The following is an 18,066-nucleotide window of genomic DNA, read 5'->3' on the forward strand; positions in this document are numbered from 1 at the left end:
ACTACCCATGCCCTATTTTAGACTTCAGTGTTTAACTGTCTTTTAAATAATTTCACGCATATGTCATTTTCTTATAAAATGTACTCACTTTAAATTACGGGGTTCAATATGGAGTTTAACAAATGTACCGACCCATATAACCAACACGACAATCAAGACAGGACGTCTCCATCGCTCCAAAAAGTCCCTTTGTGCTCCTTGCTGCTAATTCCCTCCCCTACATCTCAGACCTCTGAACACCACTCGTGTGCCTGTCTGGCATTACTGCCTCTTCTAGAATTTCATAAAAATGGGAGTCCTATAGTATTTTGGAGATGAATTCACATTGCTGCACAGATTAGTAGTCCATTCCTTTCTATTGTGGAGAAGTGTCCCTTCGTATGGATGTGCCACAATCTTCATCCATTCTTGGTGTTAAAATTTAAGAGAAACGTACTAAACTGCAGAAAAGTAGGACAAAGGAGAACCACAACAACAGAGTAGATAGATATTTTTAACTGATATTATAATCCCACTGCAAAGTAAAATGGCTGTCAGGCTACGTGACATGACTCCATTTAGCCTGATAAACTAGGAGAACCCCAAACATTCTGTTTTCTGAAAGGCAATCCAATGGTAAAGGAGCTGCTACATGTAACGCTTTGGTGGAAAAGAGGTCTCTATCTGTAACATTACCTGAACCCTGGATGGGAGACAAAACTAGCGGTTGTATGTATCTCTGCTCCAAAATCTGGAACAGGGGAACACCTCACAATTGGCAAAGAGTGATAATTAATAACTTTTCAGTATTTCTAGGCAAATCAAGTCAAATGTTGGAAGAACTCTACAAATTCTCCCTCCCAAATCTAAAACATGTTAAGATTAGAAATGTCAAACTTTCGGGGAAAAAGGAAAGCTGAAGTAGTGTGGCAAACCAAGCTCTGCCTAGAAATGGGGAGAGCTTAACTTTCTTTTGGCCATTCAGCTGTCAGTTCTAGAACATTTTTTTTTTTTTAATGAAGTATACCATCAAGCCTCTTCGTTTTTAATGTTTATTTTTGAGAGACAGACAGAGATGGGGGGGGGGGGGTGGGGACAGAAAATCCAAAGCAAGCTCTGCTGCTGACAGCAGTGAGCCCAATGGGAGGCTTGAACTCACAGACCACGAGATCGTGACCGAGCCAAAGTCGGGATGCTTAACCGACTAAGCCACACCCAGGTGCCCTAGAACATACTGTCTTCACAATATTAGACTGGCTTTAGTTTTCAAAAGCACTTTCAGATATAAAGTTATGATTATTCTTACTCTTCAGACACAAAAATATTAACTGACTTGCTTAAAGGTGCATAACCCACCCAACTACACAATTCCTAAGCTTATTTTGAAGCAAAACAGAGGCTACTACATTTTTACTATACTTCTGGAAAAGCATTAAAATTACAACTCTAGGGGCGCCTGGGTGGCGCAGTCAGTTAAGCGTCCGACTTCAGCCAGGTCACGATCTCGCGGTCCGTGGGTTCGAGCCCTGCGTCGGGCTCTGGGCTGATGGCTCAGAGCCTGGAGCCTGTTTCCGATTCTGTGTCTCCCTCTCTCTCTGCCCCTCCCCCGTTCATGCTCTGTCTCTCTCTGTCCCCAAAAAAATAAATAAACATTGAAAAAAATAAAAATAAAAAAAAATAAAAAAATAAAATTACAACTCTACCTCCACAATAGTGATTTGTTCAAGGCCCAAGGAAATGAGGGGCTTTCTTACAAGTGAAATTCATTAATGACTGGATAGTAATCTTGGGGAAGGTAGGGTGAGGGAGCCGTAACACAGGCTGGGGACCAACAGGGTCATCTTTATTTGAGCTCCTGGATCCAGCCAAGCCTGAAGCAAACAAATCTCCTGACTTTACCAGTCATGTGAACTGACTAGTGTATATTTGTATGTATGTCACATATCATATAATATATGTCATAGAATATATTTACCTTATATAACACAGAATTATATTAAAATTATAAAAAGGCAGGTGTTGACAAATTGCAGCCTATGGGCCAAATCCATCTGGCAGCCTGTTTTTGTGCATCCCACTAGCTAGCAATGGTTTTTTACATTTTTAGTAAGTTGTTACAAAGAAGAAGATGTGACAAAAAACTTATGTGGCCAGTAAAACCTAAAATATTTACTTTATGGGACTTTACAGAAAATATATACTGACCTGGACTTTGAAGAGAAAAAGGAAGAACAGTATATGGACTCATCTAAACTTCAAAAATCAGTTAAATATTTAAAAAATAAGAACTTGTCCCCCCCCAAAAAAAAATAGAAACAAAAACCTCTTGTGTTTTAAAAAGAAAAACAAGGGGCGCCTGGGTGACTCAGTTGGTGTCCAACTTTGGCTCAGGTCATGATCTCACAGTTCATGAGTGCAAGCCCTATGTCAGGCTCTGTGCTGACAGCTCAGAGCCTGGAGCCTGCTTCCGATTCTGTGTCTCCCCCTCTCTCTGGCCCTCCCCAGCTCGCACTCTCTCTCAAAAATACACATTAAAAAAAATTTAAAAATAAAGAAAAGAAAAATAAGACTAGAAAAATAAGCTAAGCAGTATTAGTTTCAGTCCTAATTTTTCTAGATTATTAGTTATTTTGATTTTTTTACTTCTAAGTTTTGCAATATTCCCACAAATAACAAATACATCTCCATTTTAAAATGGAGTAGACAAACCAATGAATAAGGTACACAAACCAGTATTTTAGACAAGGGTATTCAAAATCAATTCATTTATATTTAAAGGCATCAAAGGATGATCAGGAATGATTTTTGAAACACAAATCCCCAATTTGTTTATACATTTTAAAAAGCTATGAAGTATCCATTTATTTACACATGTTGAATCTATTTCAAAAGGTTTTCAGAAAGACTTGTTTTTTCTTCATAAAGAGAAAAACCAAATAACATGACTATTATCCCACATGGAGACTTCAATTTAGAATCCTGCAATGGGGCCATTTTGCTACTGGAAAAAGTGAACCAAATAAAGAGAATTAACTAACAGTGGGAATATTTTCAGTAACTAGATATTGATCCCTTCAGCCAAAACAGAATTGTGAGAACCTGGTATAACTTGGTAGTGTTGCGTGTCTACTTTCAAGTATATACATCCCTACTAATTAATGGTTACTTTACCAAAATAAATTCACAAAATGGAAAGTAACCTATCCTATTAAAAGGGATCATAGATGTTTATTTTAAAATCACTCAGTAACAATAAAAGATAAGTTTTGCAGATGACAGTAAGCTAATTCCCAAATGGAATTTTCTAAGCCAAGTTTTTATTTCCTAGTCAATGCAATTTCATGCATGGAGTTGGCAATACAAATTAAAAACATTAGACATGTACAAAGATATTCATCTAAAGCATTGTTTTTAATAATGAGACACTGGAAAAGAGCTAAATGTCCAATAATAGGGAATGGTTAAATAAACACCAGTATAGTAATAAAAACTGCAGAACACAGTATTAGCTAATAAGGATTTGAACAATTGGCATTTTACCCTATTAGTGGGAATGTAAATTCATATATTTCTAGGGGCAATTTCAAAATAAATCAGCATTTAAAAAGAACATAACCAGAAACCTAACAAGGAGATAATGATGTAAATTACAAAGCTCTAGTCAATTTAAAAATTTAGAACAATATAAATTGGGAATGAGCTAAATTAGAGTACATCCATTTACAGCCATTAAAATGATATAGTTTTTTTGAAAGGAAAAAATCTATTAATAAGTGTGTAGGCAAATAAAAGCACTTTGGTTTCTTCATACCAAAAACACGGATGCTACCTCATTCTGTTGTCGCAAGGATAGAATTTAGTGTGTGTCACATGTCCAGCATGGAGCCTGGCTTATAATATTAGGGCATTCTACTGTCACACAGAGCAAGCTCCAACTTTTGAAAAAGTATGTGCATAAACATCAAAAAGTATGTGACTTCCGGCTAAAGACAGACTGAATACACATGCATTCACTTCTGTCCTCTCCTAGAGCTCCACTAAAATGGCATTAAAAGAATCTGAGGCAGGGGCACCTGGGTGGCTCAGTCAGTTAAGCATCTGACTCAATTTCAGCTCAGGTCATGATCTCACAGCTCGTCAATTCATGCCCCCATCAGGCTCTGTGCTGACAGTGAGGAGCCTGCTTGGGATTCTCTCTCTCCTCTCTCTCTCTCTCTCTCTCTCTCTCTCTGCCCTCTACCCTGCTTGCTCTCTCTCAAAATAAATAAATAAACTTTAAAAAAAAAAAAGAATCTGAGGCATAAAACCACAAGGATGAGAAGAATAGAAGAGATTACTATCGCAATACAATTTTACAAGATGAAAAGCAGAAATTCCAGAAAACTGAGATAAATTGCCAATGAGAGGGCCACTCAAAATCTCACAAAGGTTCAGGAATTGATGGTACCAGGTACCTCTGGGATGGCTCTGGAATTAAAACTGAGGATTGGTTGACAGGCTGCTTATAAAGCAGTCAGATCCCCAGATCCCCTCCCCCACTTGTACAGCTGGGTAACTGTCCCTCTGCTGACCCAGCAAAACACAAGACCTCTATTCTTAAGAAAGTATAAAACAAAGAAATTCTCAAAGGACAGAGTTGCATATAGGTGCACCATATCAAAATAAGAGGAGGGCAGGAAGATCAAGCATCAACAAGACATATTAGATGACAGGTGGCCTCTTTTCCTGCTCAGCCCCCAGACCTCGGTCAGGTCAGCTTTTAACTCCAGGCAGGAGCATAAAGGAATCTTCTCTGTGGAATTTTACCAAAGAAAAAGATCTAAAAATAATGATAGAGGAGGTTTTGTAATGACTAAACCAACCAGATCACTAGAGACTGAGTTTCAGTCAAATCTCATCTCTGTGCTCAGAGCTTACAAATTGGATTTTTGGTCCCCATACACTTGAGTATGGGGAAACAACCAGGAATTACCAAAGCCTGAGGAAATTTCCCGGTATGAAAATCAAAACCAAACCAACCTCCCTCCCCAAAAAAACGTCATAAGAGAATAGCGCAAAGAAACCTCACCATTAATGTCCTCAAAAAAAGAAAGGCGTCCGTAACAAAAAGGAAATGAGAACAAAATAATCTCTTGAAAATAGAGAGCAAACAAAAAAAACTCAAGAGAAAGGTTGGAAGAAGTTGAAGAAATCTACCAGAAAGCAGAACAAAAAAGTAAATCAAGAATGAAAAGACCAGAACTTTCCAAGAGGATAATCGTCCAAAACAACAGGAGATCTACAAAGAGAGAGAAACAAGGATACAGTGAACAACCATTTCGGTTTGCTTGGTTCTAATCCAGGTTTTAAGGGGAGAGTCCCAAGGGAAACCAGGGCTGCGGGGTACCCTAACAAGAAATGAAAACCCAAAGGGAAGGCAATATCATGACACAGAGGTAAAGAGCTGCAAGTTTCCAGAAAAATGGGTTACGTATACAACAGATTAGGAATCAGAATGTTTCCAGTAAAAAAAGATTAAAAATAATGTAATTCTTCAAAATTCTTAAGAACAATAATTTCTAACTCAGAACTCTATGTTCATTCAAACAAGTATCAAGGTTAATATACTTTCAGACATTCAAGATCTGAAAATCAATAAATAAAAGGCCTTTAAAAATCTTGTACGCACGTTTTCTTAGAAAGCAAGTGGAAGTGAGGTTCCATCACACAAAATAGTAATCCAGGAAAGACGATGTGGGATCTATTAACAGAAAACTAAACCAAAGACGGAAGAAACCAAAGACTGAAGAAAATACCCTGGCTAAATAAAAACAGTGCACAGGCATAAAAGAACAGCCATCCAGAGACTTTATTTCTTTAGGAAAATTTAACAAACACAAGTAGACAGCTTGAAAAAGATTTAGACAATTAGCAAAGAGTTTGGAGTAATGGGTTCACAGAAAAGGAAAACAACATCAACAAAACAATTATTTAAATCAAGAAAAACAAAAATATTTAAGAAAGGAACCCTTCTGACACGACTGTAAATGGCATTTCTGTCTCCATACAAACATCAGGCACTGATCATGACTGGGCAAATGGGAAGTGTATGCAGTATGTGCTTGGTGGGTACAGAGGTGCGGTAACTTTCATAAAGGGTGTGTAACAGAGCACACGTTGGAGGGGGGAAAAAAGCAACAAATAAACATGAGTACATAATCCAAACACATGGAAATAGATACCAAAATAATCCAATGGGGAAGGGCAATGTGGCGGGAAGACGGTTTTTTCCTAATCAATTTATATGTAACTTCAGTAAAAAGTAATCTGACCAAAATAATTCTTATTCTAACGTGGCATACAAAAATACATACCATGGTTGGTTAAAATTCACTGGGTAAAATAAAACAAAGCCTTCTCAACAAAGAAGCTGATGATACTTGTTTCCATTCAATGTTCTTAAATTTGGCAACTCATTTTCCTAATTTAATTTTTTTAAAGCCTCAAAATTATTAGGAATCATTGGTGATTTTTCAAAGGAATTACATACTAGAATTATTACAGCGTTAAGTTGCCAAATTAGTTCAACAGCTGTCTTACCATATAGAAAACTGTCACCACTTCATTCTTTTCCCTTTAAGCTCCTCAGCCAACACCTCAGGAGGGGGAAAAATAATTTGATTATATAAGCTCGGCATGTATGACCCTATAAGACTCTAGGTGAAACCAAGAGTGTAACTCTTAAATTCTCTCCTTCTCAACTCATTCTTATTTCTTCCTTCCAGGCTGGAGGTGCAAAGCACCATGTCTCAGTCTCGGGCTGACGGTAGAGTCCTGATCTAGACCGAATTACCTTCCCAGAATTCTGCATCCGCCTGGTTCTTGTCTAGTTCTAATAATGGCCACAGGCTGCATGCAAGGCACCAGAAGAGTAGAAAACTCAAGCTGGAAATAAGCTGATAACTGCTGCTATGTTATTAATAATGTGCACATGGTGTCCACTTAACTAATGAGAGGAAACCAGATCTGCAAACAGACATATCAGACTAGAAATATCTTTACGTTTTTCCATAAAGAAGTTCCGTAACAGCCCAGATTTTGATCACAAACTTTCTTACATTTCTATGCCATCCATCACCTACTACACTCAGCACGTACTCTGAAACAGTCCTATTATTTCAAATTTAGCTTAAAAAGGCAAATTAGCAAAATAGATCTTGAAGCCATTAATAATTGTAAAAACATTTGGAGATACATTAAGATATAAAATATTTTCCAAAATCATTTGAGTCATTACATTGCCCCACTGGTTATACATTTACGCTACGTAAATTTTGAGAAGGTCTGTTTGCTTACGTTTAACAACACAGAGCAAGAATAATTTCCTAATGCAAATTAAAAATTGTCATGTAACACTATCCTTTCTGGGGCATTCTCAAGACTTCAACCAACTGATACAGTGTGTGACCTTTGCCACTGAGCTATTTTGATCAGTTGCAGCTGGCAAGCCACAAGGCTTTGGGAAGCCCATCACAAAAGTAGCTGTTTCACTAGTTCTCCTGCCAACTCTAATTCCTCAGCAGGAACCTGCCCATCAGTCTGTGAACAGATGCCGAACCAGCACATTGGGAAAGGTCTACTTGCTTAAGTGTCCCAACTAAATGTATTGTATCATTTCCCAAAGGTGCTCCTTGGACTACAGCTGTCTCCCGAGGTAATGACCTGTGGTCAGGCAAATCTGTAAACTACGAGGTTAAGCAGAAGTTACCATGAGGTTTCTCACAGCCTTCGATGTGTTAACGCGTATGCTCCATCTCCCGGAGTAGTATTTGGAGTAGTATTTGGCTGTGGGAAATGAGTTTTCACAAAGTATCACGTAAGTACTGATCCATGAAGTTTTACTGACCAATCAGATCAGTGAGCCTTTACCTAAGAAAACATACCATATTCTAATTAACAGGTTCACTGAATGCTAACAAGTTGAAGAAAACAAGTAACTACCCAACTTGGAATGCTTTCTATCTCACAAAGTGGTCTACTCCATTTTTCGGGTAACTTGCAGATTCTGGTTCCCCGAGATACACTAATCAGAAATCTGCCTCTCAACCTCTACCCACTGAATCTAATCTTGTCCCCGGGTTGACGTGCAGGGTGGGGCGGGGGGGGTATTCCTCATGCATAAAGAGCCCTTCAAATATATGGCAGTAACTCTCAAGTCACCATTTTATATGTTTGCATGGCACGTTAATTTTACAAAGTTATTTTTACATTCTTTTATTGATGCTTCACAAGAATATTGTTTTACATATAACATCAGGGACTAGGCTGCTACTGTAACTATAGCCGAATGATTGGCCCAAACACACAAAACTAAGAAGAAGTAATATAACTAAATCAAGACCTTCCAAATTTAAAAATAGCTATGCTTTAAACTGATCACAGGCTAGGATTTATCAGTCCTTCATTCTCAAAAGGTTGCTGAATATGTTTTCTGTCTTAAGACACTCAACTTCTGGTGTACACTCTAAATTCTATAATGCATCTCATATACTAATGAGCACTATGCTAAGTCTGCTCATTTATTCCTCGAATAAACGATTATGCCCATTTATAAGGAAAAGATGACGAGCTTTCCCACAGTTGCCAGCTGATAAAAGAGCAGAACTAGAATTCAAACCCAGGGTTTTTACCTGTATAATAAGAGTTCACTATCCCCAAAATGCCATTTCTTGAAACTCAAGAGATCCCCCAAAACTACCTTACTTTGCCCCTATGTTCTTAAGTAAAATTACCAAGCACTGTCAATTCTATCGCAGTATTGCTTCTTACTTTACAAACTCTTTCCCGAAGTGACACACGTAATCATGCCTAAAATCCACCCTGCCCTGTCTGACTTCAAGAAGCCTTCCTAGATTTAGCTCACCCAATCTACTCAATCCTATGCTTCTAGTGTCATGACTGATTTCTGGAACCAGATGGCCTGGGTTTCACTCTCGGCTCTATCACTTCTAAGTTCTGTGACCTTGGGCAGGCAACCTGACCACTGTCCCTGACTCTCCTTACCTGTAAGAATAGTATCTGCCACACGGGGGCTGAAGAGGAGTAAACGACATGATCCGTGTAAACTATTTACAAGTTATCAGGCACTTGTAAGAACATTACACGTAAATATTCCCTACTATTTTGTTCTGAAATGATTTTCACCTATTTGAAAATACACAAATCTGTAGTGAATGGTAGGATATAAGTCCTTGGGTTCACACAACATTCACCTCTAAAGATGAATCAATACCAGTAAAGAAGGATCAAATTGGGTTTCGTCTCCTCTGGGACCTTAACGTCTCTTAACGACCCAAAACACGGCGTATCGGCACAAGACAGAGCTCCCAAGGTTGCAAAGGAAGCGGCAAAGAGAAGCAGTGGCTTCAAGTCTCGCGTATCTCCATTTTCCAATCGCTGCTCTGCCATCTGTGAGACACGTTACCCGTGCAAGTTCTCACCTCATGAAATACATTTCCTTAATAACTATCCTTAAGCACCATTTTTTAAAAAAAAGTAAGTGGACGGCCTATGTAAAATACCTCGTACTTATCAGATGCTAAGGAATTGCACCTTCTCTTGTTTCAACAGCGTAGGGCTCAGAACTAGGGTAGTGGTAGTGAAAATGGGAAAGTGGTATTTGTGACCATACGACACATAGAGATTTTGTGAAACTGAGGAAGATGATCCAAGGTGAGTTTTAAACTACTCCGTTTGTGACCACGTGCAGAGTGAGTTTCACAGACTGTTTTATTACAGCAGAGGGGTAGGTGGCAACAGGACATTCAGTGCTTTTTCACTTAGAGAAACCATGGACAACCCACTGGGGGCTGGGTTTTCTTTGAAAACTCCTGTTAACAGACTGAAGAAAAGAAAACGAGTGACCAAGAAGAGTTGAGGACATGACACTCGAGAACAATCTGAACTCACCCTGCACTGGACTCCCCAGAAAAAAGAGCTGAAAGTGGTAAGCTCTTCAAGTAAAGCCAATTGGAAAGCAGAAGTGGAGAAGTGAATTCCACTGAACAGGCCACAAACTCAACCTGGCCTGATGGCTGTGGAGGTCACGCAGCTACTACAATGGGTACGTTCGTATGTACATGTGTACACACACACACTCTCACACTTCTCTACTTCCTTAAAAACAGAGAAGAGGTATAAAAGGGATAAGCTAACTCCAAGTGCCTAGAAAACCTCGGCAGATCCAACGGGACAGTTGGCTGTGCCCTTTTTTACCTGGCTTTTAATTCCCTTTTGACTTGAAGATACCAATCTTTTTTTTTTTAAGGTTTATTTTGTGGGGGGAGGGGCAGAGAGAGAAGGGGAGAGTGAGAATCCCAAGCAGGCTCCGTGCTCTCAACACAGAGCACAATGTGGGGCTCCAACCCACAAACTGTGAGATCATGACCTGAGCTGAAGTCAGATGCTTAACCGACTGAGCCACCCAGGTGCCCCTCAAGATACCAATCTTAATCTTAATCCAGTATCTGTACCTTGAAATTCAAAAGATTTTAGACGGATGTAAGGTGTATTTAAAATACTAAATTGGGGGTGTCTGGATGGCTCAGTCGGTTGGGCATCTAACTCTTGATTTTTGGCTTAGGTCGTGATCTCACAGTTTGTGGGATTGAGCCCCATGCCAAACTCTGAGCTGGCAGAGCAGAGCCTGCTTGGGATTCTCTCCTTCTACTCTGACTCTCCCCCACACCCCCGCATGCACTCTCTCTCAAAATAAATAAACTCTAAAAAATTAAAATAAAATGCCAAACTGAACAAAATGCTGCAACGTAAAAGATGTTATTTTCACAATAACCCTATGGTACAGATTAAAGGCAAGATTTTATGTGGTGCCTACTAGTATTCCTATCACAGTTCAGCTAATATTGAATCAATTGGAAGTACAGATAGTAGGGTTAAAGGAAACAGTGCTGACAATTGGCTGTGATTCAATATTAGGTTAGGCTGATTCAATATTAGCTAAACTTTGACAAGAATACTAGCACACTACATAGAATTGTCAAGAACCAAGAAAAGGTTCTAGCCCTATCAAAATATAAATCTAAAATGTTCTATGAGGGCAAGGAAAAAAAAAAAAGGAAAAAAAAGACGGTCAAAAGCCAGCTTCCTGGATAAACACTACAAAAATTAAATGCTTAAAAAAAACTATACATAGGGGCTATATCATTCTTTTGTGTGTTTTAGATTTCTCAAAATAGGAAAAAGAAAAGAACACCCTTCAGTGTGACAGCAATCATGTAACTGAAGAGGGCCGCCACCAGTCCTAATCATTCTAATGACATGAACATTTGGCTTCCCTGAAGAAGCCTTTTGACAAAAAGACAAAGAGAAAAGGGCCTCAAGATCCCTATCTCCCATCTAGTTTGTTTCTCTGCTTGAAATGTATTATTCCCGAATGTTAGCTCTCTTCCGCGGTTCAAGAGGGCAACACTCTTTCCCATTTATGTGGAACAAAACAAAGCCAGTGTAGGGAACATAAGAGGTATTCATCTTTAGACCAGACTCCTTCAAGGCCACAAAACAGGACATGTGAATAAGGCTTAATTTATACGAGGATACATTTATTTTGAAAACTTAGCTCACTCAGTATTTCCATACATCAAGAATGTATCATCCCCAAAACACAACCCACCATGTGATTTTTGATCATGGTCCAAAGCGACTCATAACTGAAATAACTTTCTGGTCTGCTTATAGAAAATCCAACTTGATGTCCTGCCCTGATAACAGGAAATAACTTAAGAACTATAAGGAGAAAGACACAGGCACTAAAATGTGACCACTCAGTAATAATAAGAAGGCAGCATTTCTTACCGGTTTCCTTCAAACTAACGGCAGCATCAATTATTATGCACTGTTACAAATAGATCCGGTAATAAACCTGAGACTGCCTCAGGCCGGAAAAAAAGCAAAACGAATCTGACTACCTTGAAAGCATAATCGCTTCTGACAAACCAAGAAACATTTCATTTTAAAAAGAGATGTCGCCATCCACTTACTTGCCAATTTGGCCTGTAATCCAGAAGGGCCAGGTTTTGAGGTCTCTGACTTAGAAGACCCTGGAAGAGACAGTTTGGTTTTAGGAAGGCTAACTTTAGGGCTGAAACGAGCAGCCCAATCGAATTTTGAAGAGCCACCAGTTTTACTCTGTTCCTTTTCCCTGCTACTTCTTCTGGGACTGGGACTGGATGCCGAACGGGAACGCCTGGCCTTGTTCTGGTCTTTTCCTTGTTTCACCCTGGCCCCTGGTGGCACGGCGGAGGAGGCCGAGGCAACAGCGGAAGAGGAGGAGGAAGTAGAGGCGGCAGAGGAAGAATCAGTGATGGAGCTGCACCCAGCCTTGGCCGAGGCGGCGGATTTTGAAGCCAGCTTGGTGGGTTTTGCAGATCGCTCTTCGGCACCAGTGGACTCAGACACAGAACCACTCTTTATACAAGAACTCTCTGTCCTCTTTCTTTTCTGACTCCGTGAACTGCCAGCGGCCCCACTCTTTCTGGTGTGAGCCTTACTTGTCGATGGCGAGTGTGCAGATTTCAGTTGTTGCTCCTGGTCTAAATGTCTCTTCTTTGACTTACTATGTGGCTTATTCGTTTCTGAGGGGGATTCAGTACGCTGAAGTGCTTTCGGTTTTTTGGCAGAGCTGGGAGAGTTGGTCCTGTTGTAGTCTGGACTAGCACTGCGTTTCACTCCTCGAGAATTGTCTTTCTTAGGCACCTGCCCCGTTTTTTGCCTTTCTGAAGGATTGGCTCTGTCTGGATCCTCTGGTTGTGGAACTATGACAGCAGATGATGAACTGCAGCTTCTGACAGGGTAGATAAGAAGAGAGTTAGTATCAGCCGGCCATCATTAAACCTGTCGTATAATACTTATTAACTTCTCAAATCTATGCAATAAATGCTTTAAAAATAAAAAAGGTGCAAAAGTTTTCCTGATTGAGTCCAGGGCTTAATAAATACAGGTTTTCAAATGGTTCAAAACTGGGGGCAGTGGGGGGATAGGTGTTAACTTTAAATGGCTAAATATTTGATGACATGATCAAATATTTGATTAGATCAGGGCATTTCTTCAGCCCAAAGATTACTGACACTAACCCCCCCCCCCATCACAAAACATGAATTAAATTTACAAGAAAAAGAATGCTTAGAACCAGTTGAAGCTAGAATACTGACGCTCTATTCCTAAATACAACTTCTTTGTCAAAGCTTTAAATAACCATTAATGTATGCACTTTCGTATGCAAATGAAGGCAAGAAAGTTTCATAGTATTGTGTTACTCCTTTCTAAAAGACTCCTACCAATTAGATCTTAAGAAATCAATGACCTTTGGCTCTGCCAATAAAAAACAATAAAAAACCTAAGGGTTTGGGGGGGGGGGGAGGGTGGGGGGGAGGTAAAATGGCATTTCGGATACCTATAGAAGTTTGTTAAACAAACAGGTTCTCTAAGCAAGGGCAAAACTGCATTGTCTAGAGTCCGCTGCACTGACATCACTGCAAAGATAATCAACTATTAACCCTCAAAGTTACATTCAGGGAACAATGAAAATACCTATCACAACATTTTGGGATAACCTGCTAAATTTTAATATTATGCAATGATTCAAATGCAAATAATTCTGCCTTGAAAATGTACAAGCAATGTGAAGATTTACCTTTTAGAAAGGTGTCCCCTTGACAGTTCAGAAGTAGTATTAGACTGCACTTTGGGTGCCTTAGAATTAGATTTTCTACTCTCAGGAGGGCTATATCCCTTATGTTTTGCCTGCCCTAAATGTGACCTGTCAGCAGAAAATCAAAACAGAAATCTATCAGGACACTGAGATGCAAATACAGCACTGAAAGTGAAATATGTTTTCATTTTTTTAAAAAGCCTCCCAATTCTTCATTATTGACTACCCTTTTCCCAAATATTTCCAAAACTAAGTTATTGCTCTACCAAATACCCTTGCAAAAAACTTGCCTTAGAACCGACTCAATACCCAAGAGTTAAATCAATCTTATTACCACTTTTCATGACTGAGTAGCAATATTAGAGTTACTTAAGCAACAAAGAATTTTTCAACAGTTTTACTGCAAATTCACATATGCTAAATTTTTGCAAAGCACAAATCCAGACTTTAGATCTAAACCCTACTTTTAATAGATAATGTGAGTATAACAGCTTAAAAGCTTTGGGGAAGAGGCAGTCTGTGACCCATCCCTACAATGCTGCCGATTCCCAATTTGTAGAATTCAGGTTAGCACAGTAAATGCAGAGACAGATGAAATCAATTCTCAAACAGAATTTACACAGAAAATCATCAGAAGCACTCAACAGTAAATAAACTTACATGAAATCAATAGAGTGATATTTGCTAAGAATGTAATGTACTAATCAATAAAAAAAAAAGTACAACAAAAACCAAGTCCTAGAGAAAGACATAAAGAATTGACCACAAAATATTCCAAACACGTTCAAAAGATTCCATCATTGATATATGGTTAGGTTATATTTATAATAAGACATATTCTTGTGCCAGCATTGTTCTAAGAGCAAGTTTGCAGGACATGAATAAACTGTTTTTCAGCGGTTAGGTTTTTTTTTTTAAACCTCAGGCAATGATTACATTAGATTTACATAAGCAATAAAAAGACAGCATGCATTAATATATACCCAGAAAAGCTGGTGTTACAGAGGTGAGGGGTATTAACGTAACAGATGCAACTATTGTAATTCACAGACAACATCCATCCTTCATGTAAGGAACATAAAAGAGCATATTCTAATGAGAATAACAAAGTCTCATTAATACCAAAGCTGTTTACTCTGTTAAAAAAAAATCTTTCAAAGGTTTTAATTCTAACATCATCTCAAAGGAACTTATAAATCAGTCACTGAAACCTCACATGATGATTCTAATTGAATCTGTAAGAATGACACAGAGTTCTTAACATATCATACAAGTTCCACCATTTCTTCAAAAAGATGCTCTAAGGTTTCTCGTCTCTTATTTTTTTTCTTCCATTTTTCCAGAAGAGTTCAATACTGGATTCTTGAAAGAAGATATGAAATTAGCTTCTCAATAAAAAAGAAATATTTTTGGATCCATAATACCACTTTCATTTTTAAGATTCTAATAAATGATAGACTAGAACTTTCCAAAGACTTACTAGAATAGGTCAACTACTAAAAAACTCTAAGCTAGTCTTTTCAAGTGTCTTAGTCTTGTGGGCTTAGTCTTTTCAAGTGACTGTAGTAATGAATACAAGTATTTTTCAAGCTACTTAATATTTTTTCTGTGTAGCCAAGCTGAACCTTGTAAGATTTATCCACTGTGATTTAGTTTGTGCATTTTTCCTAAATAGTCTTCCAATGCAGAGCGAAATTTTGTTTTAACCCATGGGATTCCTAATATAGAGATTTAATTTCTGGGAACTGCTTTTGGTTTTGTTACATTTCTACTAACAGATCTGAGAGTTGTATATTAAAAAAAAAAAAAAAAGGAAAGAAAGAAATGAAATGAGTAAATTTTCAAATCATCCCATAATTACTTTTTAAAAGGTATGTTCTGTGTTCAGGGTGTACAATTTAATATCCATGGAACAATACTTATAAATTATGTCATTCAAGTTCTCTACATTCTTATTTTAGTAAAGTTTGCTAAGGATTGATTTTTTAACTAAATCACAATTTCTACTTCATTATAAAATTTAAAATACCCCTTGCTATGTTCCTTGATTATAATTTTAAAATCATTTTAAAAGAAAACTTTAAAGTCTAAAGTTAGACTACTTTGTGATAACATTCAATTAAATATTCAAATGGCAATCTTAAGAAATGTGAATCATTAACATATTCCTAGTTAAGTCTCAAAAGAAGGAAGGGAATTCATTCTCTTTGTCAACAGATTTTGACCAACATTAACCCAATGCCTACAGTGGTGTAGAAGTAGCTGTCCTCCTCTTTGTACAGTAAATAAATTGTTCCCTGATCTTAAATACATCTAACTTTACAGCGACTTAAATCAACTCCTGAATTTCTATTGTCCTTACTCACACCTTCAAGGAACTAAAGAATTTATCAGTTCAATGCTCAACATTAGATTACAAAAGGAAAAAAAAAAAAAATCCACCCATCTTAGAAAGTGAAACTCACAAAACTAGCTTAAATACAACAACGCCCACAATGATCTGACTGCACCTTTCCTAAAATTAAGCGCAATAGTCTCACTGAGGCCTGGTTAAAAATATTTTAAGATACAAAATACTGATCGTTACTGTTCTTCTGCCTATTGTTTAAGAGGGACTTAATACATTTTCTGTAAAGGATAGTACTTATGGCTTTGTGGGTAATATGTAAATAAATGGGCAGGGCTATGTTCCAATCAAATTTTTATTTACAAAAACAGGCAGGAAGCTGGATTTGTCCCATGGGTCATACATAGCATGCCAGTCCTTGGCTTACCACAAGAGAGTAAGCAAACAGATGGTACCATAAAGAGACAATATGGGGCCTCCCAAAGTAGGGCTCTGCTTTATTATGCCCATTTATAAATTATTAAAGCTCAGAATACTGTAAAGTATATCTCCATAAAATAATAACACCTAATCTAGCATACCCAATCAGAATATCACAGTATTCAGCACTAAACAAGCCTTGATGCCTTTTAGCTCATTTCAACAACTCCCTGATTTATCAGACCTTAATGCTCAACATTAATCTTTATTAAAAAGCATAATCTAAGACCCAGTAAAATTTATATCCACGATAAATCAAATTTACAAGAATAACACAGTAAAATTCATGACAAAATCTTTTTGATAGCACCAGAATGAGCCCATTTAGTAAAATACAACCCAAGGATAGGTAGATAAATGGGTGGGTGTGTATGTTCAGGAGCTTTTATATCATCCTATGGATATTCCTGAGGAAAAAGCTCACTTTCTGCAAAATCTAAAAATAATTGGGCTAATGGTGAAAATAAGATTAGGCATAGTGCCCTCAAACCTACGTTATTTCATGATCACATTCCTAACAAAAACATCACCAACTTTAAAAATTAAATCTCCCCTAACATTTGCACCAAATAATCACAGTTGGTCCACTCTTTGGGATCTTATATTTGCGCTTTCTCCTTTCGAGTGTGAATTTTTAGACATTTTCTCTTAAGACCAGCTTCAACAAAATTAAAAAAAATACAATTCCGGGGGAGACTTTCCTTTTTCTCATTTTCTTCCTTTATAAATACAGGAGTAAATGGTTTTGAGCTTCCTTAGAGTGTTTAACCAGGCAAAGTGTGGTGGTTCTAGAAGTCACTGAAATAGCACTTCCTGCAAATGAAGTCTTTAAATCATTTCTGTAAGATTTTTAAGCTTTTTCATAAGATCTTCATAAATAACCAAATCTTCCACTTTAATTGAAAGGCTATCCCATTTCAGTCCATATATTACCACTGGAGGAAATACTGCCTGTGAGCCAACAGTGCTTCCACATTATATTGACATCATTTCCCTATTTAGCAAGTGTTAAAGGGCCAGATCACATTAAGCAAACCCAGCTGACAAGAGAACAGACCAATCAACTCTGGGTTATGTGCTTCCAAGACTCAAATGCCTCTTGTTGCCTTTTAGGAAAATCATAGTGACTGCCCCTTTCTAGATACTTTATAATTTACTTTTACTGCTATTTATTAAAATAGTTGGTAGTCCAAAGGGTTAAAAACCATCTCTAATCCGGAGGGCATCTAAGAAAGGGCAAAATCTTGTATCAAAGAGCTCTTCTCTTAATGGTAGATAAAATGAGTGGCTAGTTACAAGTAGTTAATACATCACATCTTAAATTTTGTCTGAAATTACCTTTCGTGCCAGACATATTCACAATTCAAATACATGTACATACTACCAAACAAATTATTCGGGGCTTCATTAAATCTCCAAATGTTTTTTATGTGTATACAGACACACATGCATTTTTATGCCTTTATATTTTATATACACAATTAACATCATAATTTTGTCTTCTGAAAATTAAATGCTTTGTTTATAATGTTCATAAATTAAATGCATGTTTTAA

The 18,066-nt window shown here is 37.7% G+C and overlaps 1 protein-coding gene across 43 annotated transcripts in view; it reads right to left on the reverse strand.

Moving 5' to 3' along the window:
* TRIP12 (thyroid hormone receptor interactor 12) overlaps window positions 1-18,066 on the reverse strand; it is a 139,894-nt gene that overhangs the window by 70,752 nt on the left and 51,076 nt on the right. For 21 of the 43 annotated variants that reach the window (XM_045481596.1, XM_045481588.1, XM_045481604.1 and 18 more), the window contains 2 exons: window positions 13,667-13,792; window positions 12,015-12,817 (listed from right to left, as the gene is read on the reverse strand). In XM_045481596.1, the coding sequence (XP_045337552.1) occupies window positions 12,015-12,817; window positions 13,667-13,792 (929 nt within the window). The remainder of the gene's footprint in view (window positions 1-12,014; window positions 12,818-13,666; window positions 13,793-18,066) is intronic. The other 22 variants (XM_045481618.1, XM_045481617.1, XM_045481614.1 and 19 more) reach the window with 3 other exon arrangements.

Source organism: Leopardus geoffroyi, chromosome C1 (assembly GCF_018350155.1).
Source record: "Leopardus geoffroyi isolate Oge1 chromosome C1, O.geoffroyi_Oge1_pat1.0, whole genome shotgun sequence".
NCBI classification, from domain to species: Eukaryota; Metazoa; Chordata; class Mammalia; order Carnivora; family Felidae; genus Leopardus; species Leopardus geoffroyi.